Here is a 16,214-nt window from a genome sequence, read left to right on the forward strand (position 1 = left end):
TAGGTGTGAGGAGTAGGTGAGGAGTAGGTGGTGGTAGGTGATGGTAAATTTTAACATCTTCTTAATAAACACAAGGTAACACTTTGGCTCTTTTTTGTGCTGCACAATGCTCTATAGCATCTAAACATCTCAAAGCAAATATTCTCCCGAAGAATAAAAAAGCAAGATGACGCACTGAAATTAAAAACAAAAAGAATCCAGTAACAGACCTTCTCATGGTGCTGCCTCACTATTTGCAAAAATTGGTCAACTGCTTGAAATGCCTTTGATCGAACATCACTGTCCCAAAAAGGAGAAAAGTCAAAATCTTGTATAGCTCCAAAAAAGAGGACAGGCTTTTGTATTTCAATTTAAACTCATTTATGACTGTAGAAAACAAAACAAAGAACAAGGATGCAACAGCTAACAAAATTCAATAGGCAGGCGGCACAGGGGAACAAAAAGGAAATTCCATCTTTCTCTTTAATAACACCCAATTTCTAGTCCATAAGATGGCTAATAATGAATGTAGATAGCTTGATAAAATGTCAGACCAAATTATCTAAGAGCTTTCAATTGCATGTGTTGTTTGACATAAAAGATTTACTCAACCATGAATCATATGTACTGGTTACATGTACGTGTAGGCGATATGGTAAAATCTAAAAGTAGGGGTAGGGGTACAACTAGGTACATTTGTAAAATATATTTATTTTTAATTTAGAGCAATGCAAAAATTAGTTAAATGGTTTAGTTGCTCAAGATCCAATTCACAATTCACATTTAATGCCAAAAGTAAGGCATAAATCAAAATTAATTGTCATTATATTAAATAACTTACAAACCAAAGCTTAGTTTTAAAAACATGCTAACCATTAAATTAAAAAAAAAAAGAAAGAAAGAAAGAAAGAAAAGTCCAATGAAACTAACTTCACTTGTTTATACAAGAAAATATTATTCCGGTTGAGATACAGCTCAGGCATATACTAGATACCTCTGGGGGTACAAAAAAAAAATGGGTATGTGTATGGTACATATGCAGAAGTACAATGCAAAGTATTAGTATCCGATACTGGTACGACATGTTCGTCAAAGTACTCATGCGTCAGACTCTTGAGGATTTCCTATCTGTGGGGAACAACACTACAAGCCCATCCAATATCCAACTAATAGACTAGGAATTTATGCAGTAAAAGAACATGCACAAGCAACTGCCTAGGTGCTCTCAACTTGACAACCTAAGCATCCAAGGGCACAACCAAGTTTGGTGCCAGGCTACCAGTATTTCCCTCAGGCCTATGGTCAGCAGTCTAGCAAGGTAAGACAATGAGGCAATACATAGGCATCTACAGCACGAACAAATATTTTTCCACCTAGATCTTTAAAAATTGTAATAAATGAACAACAGAGGAACTAGAAACATTAATTAAATTTCTAAAATTCCTTTTTCTTTTTGCAATTGTAAGAAGAAACAGATAAAATCCAATGGACATGAAGTATATGGTAGCCAAACAATGCTACAGTGGTTAGGGAAACTGATATAAATTGAAGAGTTTCACAAAACAGAATTATACAGATGACAAGTGGAGGAACCCCAACTGAAAAAGCAACCTAAATCAAGTTTGCTTAAGCCTCAAAAATGACAATCTGGTCTTCAGAGATTTTTTTTTTTCCCTCTACCATATACATTAGCATACAGCAGTGGGACCACCTAAAAAGCTTTAACTTATGTCACCAAACCAAACCAAATCAAACCTTAAATCCCATCAAATGGGGTCCGCTACATGAATCCTTCTTTTCGACTCTACTCTATCAACGGCCATTTAGTTAGTCATATTAAAGAAACTCATATCTCCATTTACTACACTCGCCCACATCAATCTAGGCTTGCCCCTTCCCCTAACACTTCCATCTACCGTCACTGTATCACATCTCTTCTCTTCACTGCTGTCTTTGTTGATCTCCGTTGCATATGACCAAATCATCTCAATCTATTCTCTCTCAACTTATCTTCTATCGGTGCCACTCCTACCTATTCACGGATATACTCATTCCTAATTATGCATTTTCTAGTCTTGGCACACATCCACCTTAGCATCCTCATCTCAGTAGCACTCATCTTATCTACATATTGTTTCTTAGTTAATTTAAAAGAGATCGTGTGCTTCCGTATATTAGTGAACAACTATACAAACATGTATAACCAAAGCTCTTTTCCTAACACAAAGTTACAGAAGTGGAATGCATAAGAATAATAAATGTTCCAAATATAATGAGCAGTTTTATGACCATAAAAAATGTTATTTACTTATTTATTTATAAGCCTATGCTAAATGTTTATATTTATAAGATTATTAGTGTTTTCTCTATACTTCACAAACTGAACCAAATATCTGACATAATCACTTAAAAATATGAAGGGCAGGTAATGTAGGGTAGGTGACTATAAAATAGGGGAGGGGAACTTATTGTTACTTCAATAAACATGATGTGTAAGATCGGGATCTTAGAGGTTTTTCTTAGGTGAATCAAAACATAGGGGAAAAAGAATCGAAAATGATAAATCATCTAAACATACAAGATATTGAAAAGAGAATATTGATAAAAATAATAATAATATTAATAAATCAAATAAAAATAATAAATTATAATTGAAGAATAAAGTGAAAATAAAAATAAAAAATTACAACCAGTTTAGATCCTATTTGATGAGGGTCTGGGAGGGGGAGGCTGGGTACAGACCTTACATTTGACATAATTTATACAAAGTAGCTGCACTTAGGTTCGAACCCATAACCTCAAGGTTAGTAGGTTGAGTTTTAACCACTGGACCAGTGGCCCTTTTATGAAAATACCAAACTAAATAATGAAAATTAACGATGACCTGTCAGGATCGATGGTAAGTACAACAATATTTGGCAGAATCCTAGCTGCTATCTCGGTGACATCATAATAAGAACCGGTGGCACACAAAGCCATAACGCCTGCCACAATGTAAATATTGTTAAACAAGAGAGAGAGAGAGAAGTCAAAAAGTAATCAAAGGGAACAGGTTGCACAGTTCTTACCAGCTCCTCGGGCAGGAGAGAATGTATCACGCAAAGCACGAACTGTGAATGCATTTATCAAAACTCTTTTCCGTGTCTACAATGTAGTTTCAGATCCATTGGTTACTATTAATGTTTATCATAGGACCTTTATATTTTAAATGCAACTAACATACATAAAACATTGAGCACTACATAACCAAAGATTTAGCTTCTCAAACAAAATTACACTGTCAGGATACCCTATAGTGAAAAAGAATACAAACTGGCTAATACTAACCCCATCATTCAAGTAGCTGGCAATATTCCCAAGCAGTATAGTGGTATTTGTTCTAATAGCTGGTTCTTCATCAACCTGCACAACTTACAAGTGTGAAAAAGACAAAACTACAAAGCATGATGAATTAAAAAGTAAAGCAAAGAAATCATAACTGCATCATCAAGTGAGTTGTGTTAACACTAAAAGATGTAGTATCACTTGGAAAAAGAAAGCTTGCAAGTGTAAATTAAAAACAAATTTTAAATGTCTTCCAATCAACAAATGATGATGTAATAATACCTGTAACTTAGAAAGATACTTCAATAGAGATCCTGAGATAGTGCGTTGAGACAGCTGCAATTACAAGTCAGGGAGGGAAAAAAAAAATTAACAAAAAAAGAACTTAGCAACCACAAATCATCATTAGATATAGCAGAATAACACAATCCAAGGAATAAGATAACCAGTAGATGAAGAAGATGGAAGATGGACTTTAAAATAATAATAAAGAATTGCTTACAAGATATGAAAACATAAAATAACTAATTATTTCAAGATGAAATACTAAAAGGGAAGAATTTCCATTGGTCACAATGAAACAAACCTGTGAATGTCATTAAAGCGATGATCAATTCAGCAAAGCCTCATATCGTAACTTGGAAGGAGATATCATAATTTGGCTCTTAGAAGAGTCATACCATAGTTACCAAAATAGGAAGCAAAAATGGGAAACAATGGGAAACGGAAATGGGAAAGGCATCCAAAAAAATACATGGGAAATGGGAAGCAGGAAACGATTAAGAATCAAATGGGAAACCTAATAGGAATCCTATCACAATTAAAGGAAACTTGTCAAAAACTGTCAAAAAAATATCAGGAAACAAGCTTCTCATTATAATTTCATATATAATTGTTCCAACAAGTTTCTATAGATATTGTGTATTATTTAAATTGATCGTGAAAGTATTCTAGTACTTTATATTGCTATTTTTAAGGTAGAGATCGTATTCAATATTCTATGACATATCTTTTACCATTTCCCGTAATAGTTTTGGACAACATTTCAAATTTCTGTTTGTTTCCAACTTCCATTTCTCATATTGGCAACTACGGACCATGTCCATATCCTCAACTATATCATAAAACATTGCATAGCATTTGTTTACTTTCCTGCGTAACATTAGTCCATCTTATCAATCTCATTTTCACTAGTGTTATTTAAGAACATGTTCTGCACTACCTTGAATTCAACATAAAGCATAACGGGCCTAACAGTCAACTTCTTAAACTTCCAATTTTTACTTGCTTGCATCCTAACTGCTTTAGCTCTAAGGATAATGCCTCTATAACCTCACTCTCCATAGAAAACCAATGCATGAATGCAAATGACCAGAGGAAAATCAGTACAGCACATAAAATTGAGAAAATTTTACTTTACTCCATGTGATTTAATCCATGTGTGTTTTACTCCCCTAACATTTGGAAATAAGCACACAACCTAATGTAGTTTGTGGACTAAAGCAAATTGTCTGTATTGTTAATGGCTTGAGAGAAAAGACTAAACATCCCTGTATATAAGTAACCTCATTGTGTAAACCACAAACATTTTTGTCATTTTTTGGGGACTCAAAATGCACTGTAGCCCCTTGTGATTTACTCTTCGCGCTGTTTACCCCATGAAGTTCGTCCAAAAATGTGTTTCATACTTTTTTTTTTGGTTCAGTGGGTGAGGGAAGAAAACCTGGGGTCTGGGAGTTTGCTCCTCCTGGAGGTCCCAAGTTCGAATCCCACTCCCCACGGGTTACTGTGCGGGCCACTGGAGGTTTGCCCGGTCGTTAACTTCAGGGCCCTCAGGATTAGTCCCATGCTTCGGCTGTGGGGATACCTGAGTTATCAAAAAAAAAAAATAAATAAATACTTTTTTTTTTGGTTAACTTGGTATCTGACCCAATGGACTGATTAATTCAGAAGACCAATCCCACTGTCCACTAACGGAGGCTCCAATTAAAGCCGGGGCAAAGCCTCGTATAGACTGGCCTCAAGAAATTGTTTGCACCTAGAAGGTTTTGAACTAGAGACAATAGAGGCAGCACACCCCCAGGCCCCAAGCCACCAGGCCAACCACTTGGGGTTGAATGTGTGTTCCACACAAGCTAATAACTTGAACGGAATGTCTAAGGTGCACTTTAGTCCACAAACCCGCAAGGGGTTATGTGCTTATTTCCAAATGATGGGGGGCAAACCGCACATGGAGTAAACTATAGGGGGGTAAAGTGAAGTTTGCCCTATAAAATTTAGAGGTAAAAACAACACTGTACAAACTACAGATGCAATCAAATCCAGGAGTGCTTTTTGGTATGAATTGCTTATGGGGTTGAACTGTAGTTTTATCATAGGAACAGTCTTCAACAGTTTTGTGCAACCTTTAGTTGCCATTTATTTTCTTAGTTTGTTTCAATTTTATGGTTCTTATTTGGTTTGTGTCTGACTTTGCCCACTCATTTCTCAGGAATTTCTGCTGAACCCAGAACTAGTTTAGCCTCATGATATGTAAAAAATGAGGAGTTAAGGTGAGACTTTGTTTGCATAAAACGTTAGTCCTTAATAATTTGGTCTTGTTTTTTCCTACTGTCTTTACAAAATTTAGTTCCACTTCTAATCATTCTTCTACTTCGCATAAAATGTTAGTCCTAAATTAAATACAGCTTACTTTTTTCACCTTTTTACTCATGGATTTCAAGCTTTTTCACTGGAAGTTGTAGAGCTCTGATTCAAAATTACCATTGGAAGTTCCAGAAGTGAATCCCCCATCTTTTTACATTGGTACAGTGAATTGATTTAAGATCAGAAAGGCCCCAACATGCACGTAGTTTTGTAATAATAGTGTTTTAAAACAGATCAAGGGTTAAATCTAACTTGGAACTTTAAAAAAGATACTTCCGATACAGTTGAAGTGGTAGCAAAAACAAGAATAACAGTGGTCACAACTGTAAGTGAATATGTATGCTTTTTGTAACATTCAACATCATCCATCAATCTCCCTCATAGAATAGATCATTAATGAAAATTTACACCTCACATGAACACATCAAACAGTCGGTGAATTAGCACAAGCTTCAACACACACACAGTCTACACTGTATTATTTGAACATATTCAGGGAAGACAGCTCAACTTGAGCACACAAACTAGTACTTGAAAAGATCATGGTTGCAGAAGTTCTACCAGACAATTGAAAAGCAATACCTCAGAAAAGATATCCAAAACATTTCAGAAAAATGACAGGATGAAGGAAAAGTCATATAAGAGTCCTAGAGTGAGAGCCCTCTCTGAGCATATAAGAATATCTTTGGATATCTTTTAATCAGCATGTGTACTAGCCTTCACTCACACAGGATTGTATTCCATAACGAAATAAGCAAGGAAACAAAATCATACCATAATTGAGGAAGAACCAATACACCAATAGTTGCCTATGACTATCGATATTAGCAATGACAATTGAGTGGGAAATTTAAATATGGTTTCAGATACAGAATGTGTAAGAAAGCCTAGACTTCTACACCACTAACCAGTATTATGTTCTACTAGCCGTATACATCAATTGATAATATAGAAGATTGTTCAATCATTACATATTTTGCAAAATACCATGAAAAGGAGCCTCACTACTGCTACCAAAAGAACAAGATACACGCACCTTAGGAGCCAGAACAAGCATGGATTTAAGTGTCAATTCCCGCAGAAAAGCAGATGTGTCGTTGAACCCAGTAGCAACATGAGAATAAACCTAGTAAAGAGTGTAGTGAATGTCAAACTCTATAATGGAAACGTAGAAAAGGTCATCAGAAGTTGTCCAAAAGAGAAATATATAGTTTTTTTATTTTTTTATTTTTTTTTATTTTTTAAGGAAGAAGAAGAAGACATTATAATCGTTTAATCTTGACTACATACTTGCTCATCAACAATTTGTGCTGATAGTGATTCCCCATATTGATCAATATGCTGCAGGAGACCAACTCGAATAGCCCGGTCATTGGAAGCGAATAATTTAACAATTGTTGGTAATACCTAATAATAAATGAAAAGCATTTTACACAGATCAACTAAAAAGAAAAATGTTGCATTCTACATAGATTAAATTATAGAGAAAATGGTAATTACAAGAAACAATCAATAAATTCAAAGAGAAACCCAACTGTGGGAATTAATTAAAAGCATAAACATAATTAAAAGAAAAGGCACCCAAGGTACTGAAAGAGTATGACCTTAGCGTTAAATTCTTCTGGTGAAAGCCAAGAACCCATTTTCAAAAGTGCAGTCAAAGCAGGCGCAGCAGCTGAACCAAATTCTAGCGCAGAAGCTAATAAAGGAACTAACTGTATAGAAAAGACAACAAATAATGACTTTGCACTGGAAACCCCTGACAAAGAACTGAAGTTGGCCCTGTCATTTTAGAAATCTAAAAGATACCTTTTTCAGCACAATTGGTCGAGGAAGCTGCTCTGCTAGATTTGGGAGCTTGCGGAAGAAAGTATCCTTCTCAACACTGTCCTTCAAATTCAAAATTTCCATAAAATGTATGGTATCCACCAACTTGTTTTGGAAATATTCTGCCAATACATAGTTTGCTTCTTTTAGTAAAAACACAGGAAAACTTATGGGAGAGAAGAGATAATATTGAAAAGTTAAGCATAACAAATGGAAGAAAACACGAAAAGAAAAACATTTTATCAAGTTCACTTTCCTCCCTGAAATGACAATCAATTGTCAAATACTACGCACTCTGGCCAAAACAAGGAAAAATACGAAACACGCCAGTTGACGAGCATAGAGTTGATTGGTTATGAATTTTTTTCAGTTAAAACAGTAAGATAAGGTTCTTGACTCCCTCTTGTCCCACCACTATCTCTCCCCACAAACCCTTGCCAAAAAAAAAAAAAAAACTAATTGTGATGTTATAGGGACACACTCAGGAAAACAAAGAAAACTGCTACGATAGGCCATTAAATGAAGGCAACCCTTCCTTTAAAAAGTGAAAAGTTAATCGCATTCCTAGGACTAGATATTTGTCATACATTTACTTCAATAGTAAGAAGTAGGAGAACTCACCACTGTTTTCTACAAGCTTTGATGAGTTCAACCTGCGAGAAGGCATGGAACTCAAAAGCCGCTGATAATCTGGAAGTAGAGACTGTGAGACAAGAAAATAGACAGATGCAAATGGAGGTGAATCTTTCAAATGACTGGAAATTTTAAAGAAAAAGACAAAAACAAGTTTGTTAGCCACAGAATCAAACACACATGCACACTCAAACAGCAGACACGCTTATTTGCTGAACAATGATACTAAATTACAGGGGTAAAAGGAAATGAAACTGAATAAGGAAGTACACATTTGGACAGATCAATACCTTGGGTATACTAGCAGTGTTACGCAGCTCCTCTGTTTTGCTCAACTTCATTCCCGAAAAAAGCTCATAAATAAGACAACCTAACATATAACAGAAAAATTAGATTGTGAACAAGAACCAATATAGATTATACCAAAGATTAAGCAACAAAATGAGGTGAAATACGAATACCCAAGAGTTGACAAAGGCAGAGAAACTCAACATAGTAAATAAGATTGGCTGCTCTCCACGTAAAATGTTTCATTATCATTAGATTCTGGTTCCTTAAAATAGCAGTCAATCCTAATGTCTATTCACAGAGTGCTCGAATCGAATTCTTATGAAAAGCAGCGGTAAAGCATAATGCATGAAATGACTACAGACTGTCCAATAAAGTTTGTGAATGTGAATGTTATCTTACATGTTAAAACCTCCCGTTTAACTTTTCCATACAAGCAAATGAATCCAGTATACACAAGGCTCCGAAGTAATCTTAAATGTACATCAGTATTAAGCAGCTATAACAATTCAAGGAAGTACATGGAAAGTAAAATGCGCAGATAAAATGCATTCTCATGGATACATAGACATTCATGACCATTTTCCCTACTAGCTAGAACCCGAAAAAAATAATAATGCCTGCTGGCACTCACACATTATGAAGAGATCACTTACAATCCATTTTATGGTCAAATTGATACAGTACTATACAATACCTACGAAGGGGGCAATTTTAAACTTACCCAAACCCCAAGAGTCAATGGCCCAAGGTGGAGATTTTCTGATTGTTGCCCAGTCAGACTTCAACATCTCCATTGGTTTGTATTGTGCACCAACAAGCCATTCATATTGCTGTATGAGAAAATATCAATGTGTGAGCAACTAAACTATCTCTGGCTAATTATTGCAGAGGTGACCCAGACAAAATTTTCAATCACAAAAATTATAGTAAATGCAAATCCTAATCAATCAAACTACGAAAGAAACTACTGTGGAGTAAGTTGTATATACATTACAAAAAATATGCTAAAATGTTATTACAGAAGGGTTTAGTGAAACATTAACAATCAGTGAAAATCTAGAACGAACTTAGCAAACTACAAGAATTTTATTAAAGAAGGGTTTAGTGAAAACATTAACAATCAAACTACAAGAATTTTTTTTTTTTAAATAAAAATATATATAAATGAGAAAAAAAAAATTAAACAAAATGTTAATTGTGGGCATGTTTCAACCGGCAGGTAGTAGGATTTAACCAATGACCTGAAAATTTGCTTTCTGTTCCATATTGTTCTCCCCGTTTATTTTTTATATTTTGATGGGCAACACTACAGTTTTCTCTAATGCTCGATTAATTGATAACTTTCCATATCTTAAGCAACTTCTATAATTTGTATCAATTACAAATGTTTCTTGGGTACAGAATTCAATAAAATGAAAAACATGCATTGACATTAGAAGGTAAAAGGACATTGCAACCAAATGACGCACATCCAGAAAACATACAGTACCAGCATTGGTCCCGTGGAAGCTTCATTATTTCCATCAAACTCAGATAAAACATCAAAAGCATGCAGCTTCCAGTCTAAAGTTTGAGTGACAACAACACTGGCCAAGCAAACATTACTATGGACCTGCAGAACCCAATTCAATCACAAATCACAACACGTAGAGAGAAAAGTGAGTTAAGAATGGATGCAAGAAATTTCATGGCATGAACAAAAGCAAATTTTAGTGCATCAGCTAAATGTGTTACCAATTCTTGAACATGGTCACAATTTCAAAAAGCAGTTTTACCCTAAACAATTCACATACTAACAGCATAAGATACATATTGTGGACATTCCCCAACACATTTCAAACACACATCTAAATAAGTTCTCTTATTTAAAATTTTTTTTTTAGTACACTTCAAACTTCATACACTTCGTGGCTACATTTGTCCATCGCTTAGATACACATGAAACATATGGCAAATTTGTAGAAAATAATTTGGGAGTAAAAAAAAACTACACCCAGTTTAGTCCCATTTGATGGAGGTTTGGGAGGAGAAAATTGGGTACAAACCTAACGTTTGACATAATTTCACAAAGTGGCAACCCTCAAGTTCGAACGCACAACCTCAAGGTTAGTAGGCTAAATTTTAACCATTGAACCAGTAGACCCCTATAAAACCAACTCCATTGGGGATTGAACCCAGTGGAGTTATACCTATTAATTTCTCCTAGCCAGAACTCTAAAGCTGAAATCTACCGATTTGTTCATAAATAGTTATCTTTTTATATAGCTATTAGAGTTTTTTGTTTACACTTTTCCAATAAATAGAATGTGAAAATGATTTCTTAGTAATTTGATATAATAGAATATAAATGTATTTGTAATGTAAAAACTAAATAAATTGTTAATATTTTTCCCTCCTTATGTATCAAAATATATATTTATTTTTTGTTGTGTCAGCATGTCCTTTTCATGTCATCGTATCTATACTTCTTAGAATAAGATGTGCCACAGCTAGGCCATAAGAAAAACAATAATAACTTATCACTAACAAGCCTTCCCTTTGCCCTAGGGAAGGCCCAATTTTGTGATATATTAGGAATTGTTAAGAACACACATTATGTTAAGTGTTAAGTTATTGGAGTCTAAGGGTAGTTATGTAATTAGCGTTAGTGTCTTCTATTATAAATACATGTGTGCACATAGGGAAGAGCCTAAGTTTTGAAATATAATAGAAGTTGCAGCCGTTTACTTTCTCTCCCTCTCTCTTTGACTCTCTCTTTCATTCTTGTTCTTTGACTGTAAAATCAACATAGTATCATAGCACTATCTTCCTCCTTGAAGATTTTTTTTTGTTCCCCTCCTTTTTCTTTTTTTCCCTTCATTTTTCAGTTTTTCTTTGTAACAGATTCAAAAAAAAAAAATCATGAACGACTGGTGATGGGTAACCATCCTATAATTTTCTTTTAATTTTTTGTCCCTTCTTGATTGGTTTTTCCATTTTTTTTTTTTTTTCTGGAATAATGGGTGATTATTCTGGAAATCCTTGATTGTGCCGCTTCAAGCTGGTTTCTTCGCTTCCCCCCTAACCCTTGCAGGCCAAGTGGCCCTTTGGAGGCTCTTGGTGTCCTTGTTTTGCTGGATTTATGGGGTTTCTATCAGTTTCAGTCCAGTTCAGCACTTTCTGGTTTGGTTTAGGCAGTATTCCTTTTGGCCCTGCACTGTTTTTTGCTCTAAATGTAACTTCTGGTCCTGGGTTTGTTTTTTGGCCTTGCTTATCTCTGATTGCTGCTTCCGTGGGTAGTCGTGTTATCTCTGTTGTGTGATTTTGAGTTTCCATGACTGAAATTGACAATAAAGATCCTAAGGCCAATGAGGAGCATGGGACGACTCGTGTTATGAATCTATCCAATAGTCCCTCTCTTCAAATCAGTCCCGTGAAATTGGATGGTTCAAATTACTTGATTTGGTCACCCTCTTGTAGTCTTACTATTGCCGCCCGCCCCCAACCTGCTGATGGTACTTTGCGTACTCAATGGATTTCTGAGAACACTTTGGTTATGACTTGGCTGATTAACTCTATGCAACCCACCATTAGTCGAAATTTCTTCTCTTGGATACAACTCGTAAGATTTGGACCGCTGTGGAACAAATGTACTCACAACAGGGTAATGATGCCCAGGCATATGAGTTGAGAAAGAAGATTCGGGCCTGGACCAGAAGGACAGATCACTTAAAGTGTACTATGCTAAGCTCAGTGGTTTGTGGCAGGAACTTGAGTATTATCAGAGTTTTCAGACTGTTTGTTCCAAGGATGCTACAGTGGTTTGTGGCAGGAATTTGATTATTATCAGAGTTTTCAATCTGTTTGTTCCAAGGATGCTACTTTGTTATGGAGAGCGTGTGTATGATTTCCTTGCTAGCCTGAATCTGGAGTGTGATCAGATTCGCGTTTAAGTGTTGGGTCGTTCTTTTCCTACCTTACGCAAAGCTTATGCTCTTGTTTAACAAGAGGAGAGTCGGCGCACAGTGCTATGGTCCATTCCTCCATTTTGGATCGTGCTACCTTGGTTACTACTCCTACCACTTGGGACACTAAGCCCAGTCCGGTTCAGTTTGGCAATACTAGTACACAGGTTGATCAGGCACGGTGGAAGTGTGATTATTGTGGGAAAGACAGGCATGATCCAGAGCATTGTTGGAAATTGAATGGTCATTCTACTTGAGACGTGGTCATGGTGGTGCTGTGCGTCCCCAAGCGCATGTGTCTGAGATTGCTCCTAGTACCTCTTCTGAGTCTTCTAAGCCTAGTACTCTTTCCCAGGATGAGTTACACACTCTCAAGCATTTGATAGCTCGTCTTGATTCTCCATCTACCATAGCTCTTTCGACTTCTGCATCTTCTAATTTTGCCCACACAGGTATTCCTGCTAGTGCTCTTAGTACATCTTAGTCCCTTTCTTGAATTATTGATTCTAGTGCTACCAACCACGTGATAGATGCCTCCAGTCTTTTCTATTATTATTCTCCTTGTTCTGAGGGGGATAAAGTTAGAGTAGTTGACAAGGGTTTTGTTCATTACTCATCTTTACTTTCTCTTTCATTTGCGCTTTATGTTCCTAATTTTTCCACCAACCTACTTTCTGTTAGTAGTCTTACTTCTCTAAATTGCTCAATTACATTTTTTCTTACTCATTGTGTCTTTCAGGAACTGGCTACGGGAAAAACAATTGGTAGTGGTAGAACACATAATGGACTGTACTTTCTGGATGTTGTCCCTCCCGCATTACTGTTGTCCTCCACCCATGCTCTTCAGTGCACTACTGGCTCCTCTCTTTATCTCCTTCATCAATGGCATTATCGTTTGGGTCACCTTTCCGTTAGTATTCTAGAAAGGCTTTTTCCTTCATTATTTCATGATTGTTCTAGGAATAATTTTGTTTGTGATACTTGTGAACTTGCTAAGTATAAATCTACTTATTATCCTTCAGTTAATAAAAGTACTTTTCATTTGTTCATACTGATGTGTAGGGGCCTTCCCCTGTGGTGTCTACTTCTGGGTATCTTTGGTTTGTCATTTTTATTCATTATTATTCCCATGTGACTTGGGTTTACCTACTTCGAACTAAAAGTGAGTTTTTTTTTTTTTTTTTTTTTTAATAAAATGGTGACAAATCTCTTTAATGTTACTATTAATATTCTTCGAAGTGATATTGGGACTGAGTATGTTGATGGTGGTTTTCGGACATATCTTGAGAAGCATGGCATTCTTTACCAAACTAGTTATGTTGGCACTCCTCAGCAGAATGGAGTTGCTAAACAAAAGAATGGCCATCTCCTTGAAGTTGCTCACTCTCTCTTGTTTACTATGAATGTCCTTAAGTCTTTTTTGGGTGATGGTGTTCTTGCGGTTGCTCACCTTATTAACAGTATGCTTTCTAGTGTCCTCCAATTCCAAATTCCTTTTGCACTGCTTCCTGTTGCCTATCCCACTTCTTCTCTTCCGCCTTGGGTTTTTGGTTGTGTCTGTTTTTGTTCATCTGCAGCCTCGTAGTCATGGAAAGCTTGATCCCAGAGCTGTGCGTTATGCCTTTATTGGCTATTCTGCTACTCAGAAATGTTATATATGCTATGATCCTCACACTCATAAAGTATGTGTTAGTATGGATGTCACCTTCCATGAATCTGAGTCTTTTTTCACTTCTCCTCTGCCATCTCCTTAGGAGGAGAGTGTTATGGATGAGATTGCGGATGAGGTGATGTCATACCAGCATGAGTTGTCATTTCTTAGTCCTAGTCAGCGGGCTGTTATTTGTGGTGAGGGGGAGCCTGAGAGCATTTTTTATGGTGAGCCTAACGTTAGAGGCCATTTGGACAGGGTTGATCTTAAGATTTATTCACAACATCAAAAAGAGCAGCCATCCCTTATGCCACTAAGTCAATCATCATCTCCCACGCTGGCTCCAGATCTTTTTTTCACTGATTCTATAAGTAATGTACCTTATTCTATTTCTTCATCAGTAATTGACAATCCTGTTGTTGATAATTTGCGACTTCCTATTGCTTTTAGAAAAAGGGTTAGAGCTTGTACTGAACACCCTATTTCTAAATTTGTGTCCTATGATTCATTGTCTCCTGTGTATCGTGCTTGTGTTTCGTCTTTGTCTTCTGTATGTATCGCACAAAGTTGGAAAGAGGTTGTTAATGATCCTAAGTGGAAAGAAGTTATGGTAAAAGAGATGCAAGCCTTGAGCAAGAATAATACTTGGGAGTTGGTTTCTCTTCGAAATGGGAAAAAAACAGTGAGGTGTAAACAGGTGTTCACCATTAAGCAAAAAGTAGATGGGACAATTGAGCGGTACAAAGCAATATTAGTGGCTAAGGAATTTACCCAGACATATGGAATTGATTATCAAAAAACCTTTGCTCCTATAGCAAAGATGAACTCCATTTGGGCCGGTCTTTCATGTGCAGCGAACTTGGGGTGGCCTTTATGTGAAGAATGCATTTCTCCATGAGGATTTGGAGAAGAAGATTTATATGGATGTGCCACCAGGGTTCTCTTCCCAGTCTACAGTTGGAAAAGTCTACACGTTGGAGAAAGCTTTATATGGTCTGAAATAGTCTACTCGAGCGAGGTTTGACAAATTTCTGAAAGCAATGTTGAGATTGGTTATAAGCAAAGTAATGCAGATCATACCATGTTTGTCAAACGCAATACAAATAAGGTAACTGTGCTTATTGTATATGTGGATAATATAGTTGGGACCTATGTTACATGGACTCGAGTACGAGTGTCGGGTGAGGGTGTGTATCCAAGCGTTAGACATTCATAAATTTAAATCTTAGGATCTTGGGGTACGTATCCAAAATTGGATATGGGTACGGGGACCCGTCATATGCACATATATATTATATATTATATAATATTCTCGGATGAAATGATTTAAATTATGTACAAATATATTAGAAATTAAATATGATTTAGAAAAAAATATGAAATTTCTATATCTAATTCATGTGAGAGCCTAAAAATATTGCTTTACTAACAAATGTGAGTTTCTTTTTCTTCATGTATTGTCACAAATTAAAGTATCTGAGTGTCTAAATTGGGTACGAGCGTCGGACACATATCCCACACCCTTATCCATGTCATATCCGGTGGACACGGGTATTGTGGGGGAAATAGAAGAGTCCATGTAACACAGGTTGGGACAAGGAATGATGAGGAGGATGTGACACATCTAAAGATGCAGTTGGCCAAAGAATTTGAGATCAAAGATCTTGGCCCATTGAGGTACTTTCTTGGGATTGAAGTTGCCAGGTCTGACAAAGGCATCTTTATTTCTCAAAGGAAGTATATTCTAGATCTGCTTGAAGAAACAGGCACACATGTTAGGCTATAAACTGGCTGATTCACTAATTGAGGTTAATCATCATCTTTGCCATGGTGTTGGAAACTCGGTGGAGAAAGAAAGGTACCAAAGACTTGTGGGATGGCTTATATACCTATTTCACACTCGTCCGGATATTGCCTAT

At 36.3% G+C, this 16,214-nt stretch overlaps 1 protein-coding gene across 1 annotated transcript in view; it reads right to left on the reverse strand.

The window, feature by feature from the left end:
• CTEXP (kinase family with ARM repeat domain-containing protein) overlaps positions 1-16,214 on the reverse strand; it is a 42,069-nt gene that overhangs the window by 6,914 nt on the left and 18,941 nt on the right. Inside the window, exons 5-17 of the mRNA XM_028207035.2 lie at positions 10,190-10,312; positions 9,422-9,530; positions 8,700-8,779; positions 8,398-8,479; positions 7,759-7,898; positions 7,554-7,664; positions 7,240-7,356; positions 6,986-7,075; positions 3,586-3,639; positions 3,307-3,381; positions 3,048-3,123; positions 2,864-2,963; positions 210-279 (exon numbers count right to left, since the gene is read on the reverse strand). Of these exons, the coding sequence (XP_028062836.1) occupies positions 210-279; positions 2,864-2,963; positions 3,048-3,123; positions 3,307-3,381; positions 3,586-3,639; positions 6,986-7,075; positions 7,240-7,356; positions 7,554-7,664; positions 7,759-7,898; positions 8,398-8,479; positions 8,700-8,779; positions 9,422-9,530; positions 10,190-10,312 (1,227 nt within the window). The remainder of the gene's footprint in view (positions 1-209; positions 280-2,863; positions 2,964-3,047; positions 3,124-3,306; positions 3,382-3,585; positions 3,640-6,985; positions 7,076-7,239; positions 7,357-7,553; positions 7,665-7,758; positions 7,899-8,397; positions 8,480-8,699; positions 8,780-9,421; positions 9,531-10,189; positions 10,313-16,214) is intronic.

Source organism: Camellia sinensis, chromosome 1, assembly GCF_055761805.1.
Source record: "Camellia sinensis isolate YWXY chromosome 1, ASM5576180v1, whole genome shotgun sequence".
NCBI classification, from domain to species: Eukaryota; Viridiplantae; Streptophyta; class Magnoliopsida; order Ericales; family Theaceae; genus Camellia; species Camellia sinensis.